Here is a 14,623-nt window from a genome sequence, read left to right as displayed (position 1 = left end):
GCAAGACGGTGAACTTTTGACCCTTCAACTCAGTGACCCTGTCTCTGCAGGCTGGGTAGTAGCTCGGACATCCAGTTATGTTTTTCTCTTGATAATAAGACTCCTCGTCTTTGCCCTGGGCCGGAATAAGACGGAGGAAACCTATAGTAGCTAAAGGCTATAATAACTTGCTTGCTGGACTGAATGTTGCCTGGTTTTGTGTTTTTACCTGAGTCTGCTGCTACTTAGCAATGCAGTTTAAAGGAAATGATAATTAAGTGCTTAAATGACATTTTTTTTTATCTTACTTTTTGAACCTTACACTTAATGGCACAGGCTACTTGTGTGTTTTTATACAATCACCATCAATCAGCTTCAGAGAAGCGCGACCGCTCTGACAGTTGTGTATTTTAACTGAGAGAGAGATAGACGGGAGGTTGTTGCAGGTTATCGTCAGTTAGGATTCAAAGGGATGCACGTGCTGGGAGGGAGAGAGGTACAGGCAGAGCAGGGCAGGGCACGTGGGGGTCTTTTGAGCTCATTCTCGTCCTCCTAGTGGTCTAAAGCGGGCTCTGGTGGCGGCGCAAGAGAGCTGCATTCTCAGGAAAAAATATGACCTCCCCAGGCATGTTGAAACCACAGAATGGAGGTAAATAGAAAGAAGAGTACAACCTCACCACCACCCAAAGCGCTCTAAAAATATGAATTAGCACAGAAGGCACAGTAATTATTGGAATGGCAAAACGCCATTGTGATGGCAAAACGCTTGATGGTGACACACTGATTGTTGCAACAAGTTAATGTGTATATTTCCTTCATTATACATATGTTGCATGTTATTATAAGCTACTTCCTATCTGCTGTTATTTAAATGCATACTTCTCCATTATGATAACTATTATGTGACTGAACTATCTAAAATGATCGCAACTTCTATACATAAAACTTTAACAAAATTAAATTATATATTTGAAAAGAACAAATATTGACATAACCTGAACTTTCTCATAACCCATTGCCAAACAAGTCCGTTCTGGTGTTACCCGGGCTTTATTCAAATTGCACAAAGGGCCACTAATAAAGGCCTTTTTAGTGCAAACACTTAGGAAGTCAGTGAGAGCATCTTTCTGTTTATTCCCAGCATCCAGCGCTGATTGTAGGTGCCTTTCAGTGACTTAGACAGGCTATTTTCAATTAGCAACTTTAAATCCAAAATGAGCGCTGGTTTTATGGCTATTGTATTATTGGTAGTGTGTTTAATAGTCAACCTTTTGGTGGTGGGTTAATTGAACGGTCTATTTGCCCAGTGCTCTGCCTGAAATTGTCGAAGTTTGACGTTTGGCTTAGGCAAATTTCCCTTTTTTACCATCAAAATGGAGAACACTTTAAAGCAACCACCTGTTCATTCCACCCGCCCACTATGTTGGTGAGGTAAATATACATACACTTGAATTCTGTAAAGAGGGGGGGGGGGTTGTTAACGCTGACCTGCAAGCCTTTCTTCCTCCAGAGTAGAGCCAGGTCAGCAGACAGGCTCTGCTGACCTGGCGGTGACTTCTTGGTATGCATTATTCATGAGGCTTGGCCGCGTGGTTCACCCCAAGACTATGCTGAAGATATTAAGGCCGCAAATGCCTATTTAAATGCAGCGCAATCACACCAAGTGACACGAGGGAAGAAAAGACACAGGGATTTGCGGAAAATGGGCAAAGGTTGGCAGTTGGATTTTGTTGTTTTTGTTTTTCTTTCAGTTATTTATTTTATAACTTTGTCTCACAAGTCAGTGATTTCTTCACAATTTGAATATTTTCCCATGCTCAGCCCCCCCCCCCCCCCCCCCCCCACACACACACACACATATACATAGCTCTCTCATGCCCTTCCAATAAATCTACCAAACACAGCAAAACACACCCCACTTACTCCTACACAAAGCAGCCGCTCTCACACAGACACACACACACCTTTGCAGCGCAATGGGAAGGAGAAAAAGGGCCGATCGCATTAGTTACTCACCTCACTCATCATCACCAACACACAGGCTGTAAAGCCAAACTCAGCGCCTTTTGACAGTTTGGACAGGTTCAAAGGAGCAGCAAGTCTCTACACATAATACACATATTACACATAATACTGAAAAGAAGCGCGTCTGTACACTGGAGCTGCCCTGTGTACATAAACGGGAAACACACACACACACACACACACCAAAAACAAAGGAGCCCATACAAAGCCATTGCTGCGCCTTCCCATGTCATAGCCTCTCTCGCTTACCCGGACAAGAAAAGGAACTACTTTGTGTCACGCGTGTCATGTCCTGTCCCTGCGTGTGTACAGGTTATGGAGCTATAGGGAGAGTGTAGGCTCTTGGTGCTAAAGGGAGGTGTTCCTGCATCATCACTAAAAGGAGGAAATTGATGAAAAATGAAATAGGGAGGTTTTTTTTGCCTTCCTGTTTACCGAACTGAAACTTCCTCAAGGACCTAGGCCGCTCCCTAAACGCTCGTGTGTATGTATTTATAAACCAACGGAAAAAGGAGGAACATAATAATAATAATAATAATAATAATAATAATAATAATAATAATAATAATAATAATAATAATAAATAAAACAAAATAAAACGGACCTACATTAAATTACATTACATTACATTTAAATAAAATTATTTTAAAAATAAAAAATCTTCCTTATTTCTCTGTTTTTGGAATTACGTTCGACTGTGCTTAACTGCGCCACAAACTAAAAATGGCTTGAAATAAAAACCATTGCGATTCTGGGAAACATTCTATTATTTTAAGGTAATTAATCAACTACATTTTTTTAATTAAAAAAGGAATTCATTTGTTTTATCAGATAAACGTTTACAGTGAGGGAAAGAGCCTTCTTGCTTCACTCCCCTATCCCAGTCTTCCTCCCTCAACCGGTGCTTCAATAATTTATGGCATCCCAAACATGACTTTAAATAACATTCTTGTGACGCTCGTGAAAAATCATTGCGATGGCGAAGGGCAGCGCCAGGAATCCCCAGACTGAAAATACATCGGGCCAACCAGCCAGCCGGACTTACTTCGCATGTAAAGTGAACATAATAAATGAGAGTTTGAGCGGAGAGAGGGACTTCCGAAAAGTGGAATTCTCCTCTCTTATTAGAGCAGCACAGAGGCCACAGGATTAACTCTGTGGTGGTGGTAGGTAGGAGAAATAGGCTCGTACTTGAAGGAGCCTTGTATGTATAAATATTGTAAGAATAGGTTTAGTTCAGGTTTACTTCCACTGCAAAACACTTTGTAAAACAGAGTGGAGAATACTTCCTTTGAGAGGTTTTATTAGATTGAAAAAGCAGACAAAATAACTGCTTAAAAATAAAAAAAATCAAACTACAGCATAAAAAATCCTTCTGTGAACAGATTACATTTTGTCAGAACATAAACAGCGTATCTTGGCCTTGTTCTGCTTTATTCCAAATTATGGTTTCTTAATGTGACATGTTTCTATTAAGCGTAATAATAACTCTAAACAGATATGAATTTTTTTAGCAGACAGCATTTTCTCTTGTGCCTGGGAATCATCTTCCTCATGTTGTCACCGTCTTCAATGAAGAAATCTGTTCATTTTATGGAGTTATTATGGCGTCGCTGACGCCATGGCGATCTAGACCAGTGGACACTGACCTCTCAAAAAAAAAAAAAAAGAACTGATAGAAACAAGCTTGGACTTGATATGTATCGAAATTTGAGCTTCAGTTAAACAATTTACACGATGGCTCAAAGCAACAGGGTGAGTGCGTGCACGGGGCAGAGGATGGCTCGTGTGACAGCTTCAGTCCCACTCTAGACAGAAGAAGAGCTTGATTTGGAGGGTCGGAAAAAGAGCTATACAGTTACCACTCTTCTCCTAGTTTACTCACAACACGACCAGCTTGTATATTTCTTGATAAAATTGTACTGGTGTTCACCAACTAAAGGTTTAAACTACGATTTTCCGTGTCACAAATAAAACAAATGTACAATCCTGTTCATTTTAGAGGATAAACTATGGCTATATGCTATAGCGTGCTAAATCGATTAGTTCGCGTTGTATTTTGTGTGAATCTTATGTTCTGATTGAATAAATCATGTTTGTGTCATCTACCTTCGTTAACATTTCCTTAAAATATGCAATAATTCTGTTCTGTCAAGGACCCGTACCAGAACTCATTTCTTTACGAGTATTTATTTGGGTATCCGGTTAACTTAAAGACTGATAGAGGCTTGCTAGCTTAAGTAAAGCTATCATGTTTTGGTTTGGTTAAATCTAAAGTTATATTTTCATCAAGGGTGCTTTAGTGTCATGTGATGAACGCTTAGCTCGTATTAGAATACATGTCTGATGTTGCATTTTTAAGCGTCTGTATTTGTGTCAACAATTTCACCAATATTCGCTCCAGCGCCTGCACCTGTGAAAGTTGGTAACACTTTGGTCAGAGTAAAATAACTAGTTTGGGGTCTGGCAGGTTTGGGTTAATTTACCAGCATTTCCGTGTGTGTGTGTGTGTGTGTGTGTGTGTGTGTGTGTGTGTGTGTGTGTGTGTGTGTGTGTGTGTGTGTGTGTGTGTGTGGCCCAAGCCCCGGCGTAAAACCAATACCTCTAAAGACTTAGTTGGCGAGCCTTGTTTTCATCTACAAAGCTGTTTCACACACATGCATCCCGCATTAAAAATAGAAAAACATGGGGGCAAGGTCTTGTCCCCAAGAACGCCTATCAGCACAGCCTGTGTATACACGCCTGCGTGTTCTTCTCCATCAGTGTAGTGGCTGATTTTAACAACTCATAATCATTTACAAAATCCATTTTACGCACACTTTGGCCGTGGGTAAAAATGTTATTTGATCACAGAATGAACGGAGTGAACATATGAGTCACAAGAGTTTTATGCTTTCAAAGATCACATAAACCGAAATCTGCAACATTTGCTGTTCGGTGTGATTTCATTAGCCTTTCAGCTAACGTATTATCAAAATAGTTCAAGTAAATTTGAAAATGCAAAATAGAAGTGGTAAAATAGCGCGCACAGGTTTTCCGTCTTATTTTCCTAAAGTTCAGCATATAACCCACATACACACAGATTTAAAATCACTGTATGAATTTAGTCTCTTTGTGTTTATTGCCAACCACCTCTCCCCACAGTAAACCAAGTAGTAATTACCATTCTTACTTTGCGCGTCATCATTATGCACAAAATGAAACGCGTATATGCGGGGATACTGGCACATACAAAGACAATTCTAATCTTGCGTCATCTGTGAGGTAATAACTATCGGACGTCCCGAACCGGCGACGACAAGGACTCTCCGAGTCTCTCCGAGTCCTAATTGTCGCTGGCAAATACACCGGAGCTTGGCGGCACTCCGCCAGCGCATTAATACCCTAGAACTACATAGTGAGTGACAAGGTAATTATACCCCCCACCTCCACACCCTCCCCCGCTCTCTCTCCCTTTCTCTGTTTCTCTCTCTCTCTCTCTCTCTCTAACACACACACACACACACACACACACACACACACACACACACACACTTTACCGACTCCTCTCCCCACTTAGCCCCCACTTGCAGACAGCCGTCACTACTTACTGTGCTGTGAGTCCAAGCTCTTTCTCTCCGGCGTCCACAGAGCAAAGCAGAGCGGAGATCAACGGTCTCTGAGTGTATTGTGAACCGGAGCTGGAGTAGCGGCCAGTAGTAGTGGCCTGCTCTCTCTCACACACACATACTCCCTCTCTCCCTTTCTCTGTCTACTTTACTGACCTCTTTAGGATCCCCGTGAAGCAGTTAAACCGTCACTTGCTTTGGAGAATGCGAAATATATAGTACATTGTCAACTCCCCAAAACCATAAAACTAAGCTTATGGGACCCCACGTGACTGCAAGCGAACCAGTGAGAGGTATCAGTCTGAGTCCAGGCTTGACCTTTACGATCCAACTTGGAGATAAAAACCCTTATTTGTTTGACATGTAAATGTCAAAGCCGCCTTCTTTTTTCTACAGTTTAGCCCAACGTAGAAGGAGGTTAGCTTTAAAAATATATCTCAACACACACAGAGGAGAAGCAGGAGATAGAGGCTGTGTCCAGCCCCCACCCCAGCAACTCAGAAGGAAAGCCTTGTAGGAGTAGGGAAACGGCAGCACCATGAGCCGGTGAGTTTAAAAGTTCAGTCGCTTGTTTACAGGAGAGGAAACTTAATTTGCCCGGGAGTAGCCTTCGTTCGGGCGGAAAGGAGAAAAAGTGACCAATTTGTCCACCGCGGGTAGTTTGTTGTCTTGTCAGAGTTGGTCAGCAGAGTCGAGAACTGATTTGTGAGTGTGTGTTCTGTGTATACTTGTATTTGTAATTCTCTCTGTTCTATGTGTGTGTTGACCACTTTTGATGTTCATCACATATAAAAGAAAGAAAAAGAAACTGTCAGTAAACCCAGTGATTCTGTTTGTGCGTGCGTGCGTGCGTGCGTGCGTGCGTGCGTGCGTGTGTGTGTGTGTGTGGCCCCCTTAGTGATTGCGCGCTTGATGCTCACAATCATGCTTGATGTGTTGCGTCTTTATGCATGGTGTACCTATTGTGCATTATATGTCAGAAAGTGCGTTAAAAAACTACAAAAAGAGGCGAAAATAGACACTTAAACTTGGATTGAAGAGTTAAGCCAGATCTACATAATGTAAAATCAAACCACTTGATTTCAGCCTATATTGGAAGTCAGGTAAAAATAGTAAATGGTTTGATATTGTTGGCACAATACATAATACTGCTTTAGTAAATAACCACACACGCCACTCCTAACTATTGAGGCACATTGGTACAGCACCTATGGATATGCAAAGAGAGCAATTTGGTGTTCGGTATCTTGCCAAAGAAGACTTCCGCGTGCAGTTTGGAGAAGCCACAGCCACCGGTGTTTGGCAACTGATGCCAACCAAAGCCCCAGATTTGCATAAAGATATATGATATAAATATGGTATAGATGAGGTAATATGCAAAAACGATATGTGTTCGAATCACTTCTTCAGTATGTTATACAAACACACACACACACACTCACAGACACACACACACACACACACACAAAGCCGGTATCAATCTAGATTTCCCTTAAGCTGTTTGTGGAACTGTTTCTATTATGAGCAGTTGCTTCAGTCTTTCTGTTTAATGAGTACAATGAACTTTATTGGGTTTCTTGTTTGCTTTTTTTGTTTTTGCTTTTTTACTTGAAGCTACAAACAAATACAAAAAGCTCACTGGCAGACAGGTTACAGGCCTTAATGGACGGTAGCCATTAGCCATAAACACACACACTCATATAAACACGAACTCGCATACTGCACCTACAAATAGCCAACTGGTCACATTTAAAAATGTCAATATATATATATCTATATACATCATTTGAGAAGCATAGAACCGATAATTACAATTATAATAACAATATAATACAGTTCAGCTTTTTTTGAATAGTAGAGCTGTACACAACTTTTTGGATGGATAAACAGATACAGGCAAAGTGATTTATTTTAAGTTTCAAACTCGGACACACACACACACACACACACACACACACACACACACACACACACACACACACACACACACACACACACACACACACACACACACACACACCCTTTCTGCTTCAAATAGCGCAGAATTTAATGGTAAGACAGCGAGTATAGTGGGTTTGGGGTAGGCGAGGGTATATACGTGCCTTACTGGATGTAAATAACTTACAATAAACGCTCACATGCTAACTTTTCTAGAAAGCACTTGGTCAGTTACAAAAATTCACACTTGACACATAAAACGATACGTAGACATTAAACAATAGGTAGGTAGCAATGTTGTAAGTAGGACATAAGGTAGGTAGCATATTTATCCGTGACTCCCCTCCTTTTTTAAAAGAGGACATCATAAAGAAACACTTTTTTTGTTACAAGAGCAAGTACCACAGTCATGATTCTTTTTTACGTTGCCCTAAAACACCAAAGACCGACATACCGAACAAATGAAAAGTGCTGCGCTGCTGTACAGTACTCTTAAGTGTTTCTGATTACATTTTGGAATATTTTTTCTTCGTCTTCGTCTTCTTCTTTTGCTGGCCTCTCTTTTGCTGTTTTCTTCAAGTTTTTTTATTTTTTTTATTTCTGGTTTGTTTCTTCCCTCCTCCAGGGAAGCGTGTACATGGTAGTATCATCTCTAAAGAGATGAACGAAGACAGATTCTGGTTTAAAACAAAGATATTTCTAGGGTTGGAAGGCGCTGCCAGCAGTGGCGAGGCTCATGCTTTTCAATTTGTTGTCCTTCTTCCACTTCATCCTCCGGTTCTGAAACCAGATTTTAATCTGCCGCTCCGTGAGGCAGAGTGCGTGCGCGATCTCTATCCGCCTCCGCCGCGTGAGGTACCGGTTGAAGTGGAACTCCTTCTCCAGCTCGAGAGTCTGATAGCGGGTGTATGCCGTCCGTGCCCGTTTCCCGTCGGGGCCCGTCATATCTGAGGGTGATGAGAGGACAAAGGGCTTTTAAAGATGCGCCAACACGCGACAGAAACGGGCTGTTATTGAGTCCAAAAATAGAGTGCGCAATATATAGTCAGTATTTTACAGCGCTCTAAAGTACACTCCAGTATAAGAGAACTACTTGAAAATATCAATCTAAAGTCAGGAACGCCTCTGTTAGGGTGATGTTTTCTATGAGTCAAAGGATTCTCATAGACTGGAGCCACAGGTGTTTGTTTTATTGTATCAACCTCTAACGCCCCCACGCATACACAAGGAATTAAACTTACTGTTTTATCAAAATCACCGAGCGTAAAGGGAGACAGTAAAACTGTCCATCATCCTAACCACAACCTTTCTTGACACATTTTATTTCTGCTATTTCCATTCCACAGCCTGGGTTAAAACATTTGCTTTTATCTGTCACATTACTTTTTTTTTCCCTTTTTAACCACCCGTCTTCACCATCACCTCTCTATATGCCCCATTTTTTTACACCCTTCAGGGTTTTATTGCCCCGTCCTCTACCTCACCTTTTTAATAAAGTTCCCATCCGTAATAAAGCTTCACTTTTCAAAGGAGCAAGCCGCTTCCAAAGCCTTCCTGGCCTCACTTTCTGCTTCTTTTTTTCTTTCTTTGCCCGGCTTTGTCTGCAGCTTCCCAGCCCTGTTGAGTTTTTCTTCCCTTCGTCTCTCCCCTGACAGATTTATGACGCTTTTGTGGAATTTGCTAAAATAAAAAAGAGGAGACAGAAGGGGCAATTGTCCGGCGTTCCTGATTTCTAAAACACGAAAATGTAATGGGAATTTTCTACTAAGACGTTTTCTGGGGTGTACTGCTTCGATTTTTTTAGATCTTCATATCAGTATTTAAAACACGAATACATAATTTAAAATGAAAGCATCAATATTAACACAATGCGCACGATTAAATGCCATTCATTTGAGATTCATAATCTTGACAACTGATTTCTGACTGCCACACGAAAATATGAAATTGACGCAGTAGAAAAAAGTCTGGTAAGGTGCAGAGAAAAACGAAGAACCGTGGCTAATTGGGTATCTTCCTGCTGTTCTCGAGCATCCACTTTACACAGATCAAAGCAGCAATAATTCTGCACAATCATTAATGTGCATTTTAAGAAGCCCCGATATAGGTACAACAAGCACTGAACTGTTACCAGTCCCATGTGTCAACACGGAGGCTATTCTGCTGAACCAGTCATATGAATGTTATCGCCCGAAACTTCTAGGATACATGGAAAATAAGTTGTAAACACAAGAGCAATGTGTACCATGACTAATGTGTAGCTTTCTCATCCAGGGGAATATCTGTGGTGTCTGCGCCTCACTGCCAGTGTTGCCAGCGGCTGATCCCGTCGGACCGCCCTCCTGCTTATGCCCGGTCCTGGGTGGCGGATTGCTGGCGTGACTGGTGTCCCGGTTATGCTGCAAGTCCTCGATCTCTGGTGACGCGTCATCCAGCTCGGTGAAACGCTGCACTGTGCCGCCACCGCCGGTGGAGGAGGCGGAGGACAGGTTTGGTGAGCTGAGATTACCGCTTCCTGCTTGATCCGAGCGAGGAGACGAACTCCGGGCGCCCAGTTTTGTGCTTTCGTTGCCGGGTGACAGCAGGGAGTCCGCCGCAGAGGCGAGGGAGCAGCTAGATGGTTGTCTGAACCCCCTGTCCGGGGCCGGGGAGCCGAAACCCCGCGAGTCCCCACCAACTGAGCCGCCCCCGAAGTGTCCTCCAGCGTTGGCGGTACTGTTGGTTCCCCCTCCCCGGTTAGTGACGGTCAGGTCCATGCCATTGTAGCTGTAGCCGTAAGAGCCCGTCGCAGGGTGCATGGTGGCGGAGGAAGAATCCCTGTACGTCCCGCCGTTCATTGCGCCGCTGCTGCCTCCATAATTTAGCAGTTGATATTCGGGGCCATTTGGGTAGCGCCCCGAGAACGAGTTTACAAAATAAGAGCTCATTTAGGTTGTTTTAGAGACTTGCAGGTTTATAGTTGAGTACTAAGGGGCGCTTGATTTGTTAGATTTCTCTGGGTCGTTATAACGCTGGTACTTTCAACGATTTATGATGTATTAGTGAATTATGGCGTTGCACTGTACTTCGTTTTTAGCTATGTATGCGCCGTCCAAATATGGGGGTGGGGTGGTGTGTGTGTGTTGGATGGAGGGGTGTGTGTGTGTGATGGGGGAGGTGAGGGGTGAGGCGAGGGAGGAGAGAGAGACACACACGTAGTGAGGAAGGAGGAGGGGGACGGTCACGTGCTTTTGTTGACCAGTCGTAAATTCTCGCCGATGACTTTAGAGAGGTAATTTATGCTCTGAGGTTTCAAATGATAAAGATTGGGCGGGGGAAGCTTTCCCTCTCTTTCTCTCCGTCTCTCTCTCTCTTTATTGCTAGAGGTGTCGGGGGTGAGCTCAGAGCGCCACCTACTGCAGATATAATTTATTGTACAGAAAGAAGTGTTAAGGGAGAAAGGACACACAAGAGTCCATGACATATCCATGCTATAAAAAAAAAAAACATTGTGTGTGTGTTTGTTCATCACTCAGCTCTGTTAATTGACCTTTTGCTTAGTCTCACAATTAAGAGCCGTAAGAACCGTAAAATCAAACGTTAATAATGAACACCATGGTAAAAAAATAGTAACTAGCCTTTCTCCACATACATCTGATAGCTGTTGATATTTATCCCGGAGTTCTACCAAAAAGCGGTCTCACTGATAAAATACACGTGTTTTTTTTGTGTTATGCAGTGTTTCGACTTGCTGCACTAATTGTTTGTACCTCAACTTCCGGCACAGGTACAAAACACCAGTAGGAAATATAGTGCAAAATATCACAAAAATTAGGCAAAAATAAACAAACAAATAAATAAATAAATACATCACAGACCAAACTAAACAGTCAATACTACAAAAAATGTTTGAGTTATGACAATTCGACTGGCCTGCGACTGTACATTCTTTCTTTCTTACTGCAAGCCTTCTTTGCAGCTGCAGACGAGGAATGTTAAACCTGATCTGTGACGTCCACACTGGATGGAAATCTGCTGATTTATGATTTGTTGATTCCCGGGTTTGGGTGCATTTCAGCCGCGGGAGTGCTTGTGTGTGTCTAAGCGTTTGCGTGTTTGAAGTAGGCCTCAGTGTGCACTCGGGTGTACACGCTTTGTTGTAACTCCGGCACAGCAGCTAGAACAGGCGACAGATGAAGAATTCCAGAGCTTTGTGTGTATGTGTGAAATGATACAAATGGATGTGCTCAGTGGGGAAATGTGTGCAGTTTGCAGGCCACATTTCAGAGTCTCGGCTAAAGAAACCAGCAGTTGGAATGGGATTCATCTTGAATATTACAAAGTAGCAGGCACATTTAAAACACACGGGCAAGCACACATAACAGCAACATGGGGTTTAAAGCCACAAAAGACCCAGCTGTCACACTCCTCTCAGCACACTGCCTTTGGTATTTATAGATCAGCACAATCGCGCTGAATTTGTTCCATGAAAGAGCTCACTGAACGAAAAACATTTAAATATTTCAATAAGGCCAGTTTGAAGACAATCATAATTCAGTTTTAGCATAGAATAAAACTATCTGTCCGTCCGTCCGTCCGTCCATCCATCCATCCATCCATCCATCCATCCATCTCTTTTCTTTCGCTCAACCTACCTATCTCTTCAGCTGCACGTGTTTTGCGTTTACTTTATGTTATATTGAATTTGTCGCATTCTGAGTAAGAATAAAGGAGGGTCAGAATTTAAGGTATGAGCCCAGATTAGAGCACATTTTGCAACCAGTGCCTGCGCACAGATGCAGTTCCTTTTATTCTAATAATCTCATTCAAAGAGCCACGCAGATTTCAATATGCTTCATTTTTGGAGATTTTGATATTTTAACCAATTATAGATTGTGGTCTAAGACAAACTCTTTCTAACTAATGTTCAGTTGTCTTAAACAGACAAATAAACAAAAAACAAACAAACAATTTTTCTTCTTCAAAATTGAGACTTTCAGTAGAGAACAGCTTTCAGTAGAGATAGAAAGAACAAAACAACATGAAACATTTCCTCTTCGTTTTTCTCTCCTTAAAATATGTTAAACACCAAGCACGTATGTGCAATATGTAAAGACGAGCCCCCCTGATTCACAGTAAAACCATTTCCACTGTGTTTAACATAGAACATCTGCCAGCACGTAGTCATACAACTGATTCAAAATGGGAACGAAATCGCCAATCGAGTCATATCCACAACACAAAAAGAAACCAACGTACACTGAATATGTCTGTGCTGCAGAATACGCTTTAATAGATTTTCTCTTGAGGTCATTTCATTGCGAGTCTCACTATATTCTCAATTTGTCTCTCAAAGTATTAAATTCAAACATAACATAACTAAAAGTATCATTAATTAAATCATGTGAAAGCTTTAGTTCTTCGCCTCGCACAGTGGCGAGGCTGGTTTTTCTAGGTGTGCTTATTAATTATTTACTACCAGCTTATGCCATCTTTGTCTTGGTAGTATTCCAACAGGATTTTTTTTTCTAAACTTAAAATGTGTATTCGTTAGATACATGCTATAATAACAGCACTTGCTTGGTATGACTTAAGACCGTCAAATAATAAATAAATAAATATCTGTTCTCTGTTATGCTTATTATGTGTGTTATTATACCCATAACTGGAAAATTCAGAAATATATCTTGAATGTTCCGAATGAAAAGCCGGCAAATGAAATCATTCTAAAGTAACTCTGATTTAGACCATATTTGTCTTTATGGTTTTCATGTTTCATGAGATAAGCTAATGTGCAGTGGTGTGTGTGTGTGTGTGTGTGTGTGTGTGTGTGTGTGTGTGTGTGTGTGTGTGTGTGTTTGCACCCGCATCAGTGAAACTTCCAAGATGGATACAACGCGCCGGTCACTCAGGGGACAAGTAGAGTTAAAAGGTCACGAGGACATTGTCCACTTTGTCTGCGTGAAGTGTGTGTCTATGTGTAACGTGTCTGGCTGCAGGGCTCGAGGAGAGGTCAACTTTCTCTGCCTCGCTCTGGTCATCATTTAGTTTGAGCCCGCCATCAGCAGCTCACTCTCCTCGTCGCTTTCCTTCCAGATCGTCGCGTGCGCCTGTTTGGCCGCAGCCTCGCGTTTAACACCAGTAAGAGGCTAAAAGGCTCAAGCGTGTTAAAGTTGTCCTCTAAATCATAAAATAAACCAATCTCAAATCCAGTAATGTTGAGTTTGACTAACCTTTACTGCGCGTTAATTAATGTTAGAATAAATGAAAATTCATTTCATGCCCCAAGACACACACAAACACACCCTATCCCCGTTATAAAAATAACCTTTCTCCATAAATTCCTTTACATTTTATTAAACATTTGTCATAGGTAGTATATGTGATTACTTGACAATAACACATAACCAAAACATGTAAAAATCGATAAAATATACACTTTCCTGAATGTTTTAGGTAGTTTGGCGAATATCATCAGTAGGTTAACAACCGCAACCCCACCCAAAGCTTCAACAGGTTTCCCGATATTGAAAAATTCCCCTCAACCGTAGTTACATTATTTTCACCATACAAGGTGTTTTTCCCTTGCTTATTTCTGTACAGTTTAAATATGAACACCATAAGACATACATACCTCCAATAGTTTTTCCTCCCTTCGTGTATATGCAGAGCATACTTGCACGTGTACTTAAAGGTATTAAAGGCTACACACATTTACAAATAATAAGAAACAAAATCGGGAAGGAAACAGCCGGAAGTCAAGTTCTAAAGCCCCCAAAACAAGTTGTAAACCCTAAAACAAGTGCCTTACATGATGTCTTTGAAAGAATAAAAAATAAAATGAAATAAATTAAATATGCATAGCCATAAAAAAGTACAGTAAAAAAATCGGTAGGCGGAATGCAGCAATAAATTGTGTTTCAAAACTACTTGTGGCCTTGTGTTGGTGGCCTTTAAAAAAAGTGTTCATTCATCTATTGTATTCTTTAATTTAACGCCATGTTCCTTTCCCCTCCCAGGTTTTATCGTATCTGTCCCTTTCCACAGTTACATAACCCTTGCTATAGAGTGTTTTACAAATTATTACCAAATAT

The 14,623-nt window shown here is 41.5% G+C and overlaps 2 protein-coding genes across 6 annotated transcripts in view; both read right to left on the bottom strand.

The window, feature by feature from the left end:
* hoxb3a (homeobox B3a) overlaps positions 1-14,623 on the bottom strand; it is a 79,305-nt gene that overhangs the window by 52,871 nt on the left and 11,811 nt on the right. For 2 of the 5 annotated variants that reach the window (XM_080905037.1, XM_080905048.1), the window contains exon 1: positions 5,595-5,873. The exons of the other annotated variants lie outside the window; for them this stretch is intronic. The gene's annotated coding sequence lies outside the window, so the exon portion shown is untranslated. Of the gene's footprint in view, positions 1-5,594; positions 5,874-14,623 lie in introns of those variants that run through there. 5 annotated transcript variants of the gene reach the window in all.
* On the bottom strand, positions 7,542-14,562 carry hoxb5a (homeobox B5a). Its single transcript, XM_080905057.1, has 2 exons — positions 9,796-14,562; positions 7,542-8,497 (listed from the first exon to the last, which is right to left on the bottom strand). Exons 1-2 carry the CDS (start codon positions 10,475-10,477, stop codon positions 8,250-8,252), a joined length of 930 nt encoding a protein of 309 aa, XP_080761183.1. The 5' UTR covers positions 10,478-14,562; the 3' UTR covers positions 7,542-8,249.

This window comes from Rhamphochromis sp. 'chilingali', assembly GCF_963969265.1.
Source record: "Rhamphochromis sp. 'chilingali' genome assembly, chromosome: 15".
In the NCBI taxonomy this organism is placed as follows: Eukaryota; Metazoa; Chordata; class Actinopteri; order Cichliformes; family Cichlidae; genus Rhamphochromis; species Rhamphochromis sp. 'chilingali'.
This window is presented reverse-complemented; position numbering and strand designations above follow the sequence as displayed.

Coding starts and splice junctions, on each gene's coding strand:
- hoxb5a (XM_080905057.1), bottom strand. CDS start 10,477: ATGAGCTCTTATTTTGTAAACTCGTTCTCGGGGCGCTACCCAAATGGC. Junction 8,498..9,795: donor AAAGCTACACATTAGTCATG/GTACACATTGCT, acceptor CATCACCCTCAG/ATATGACGGGCCCCGACGGG.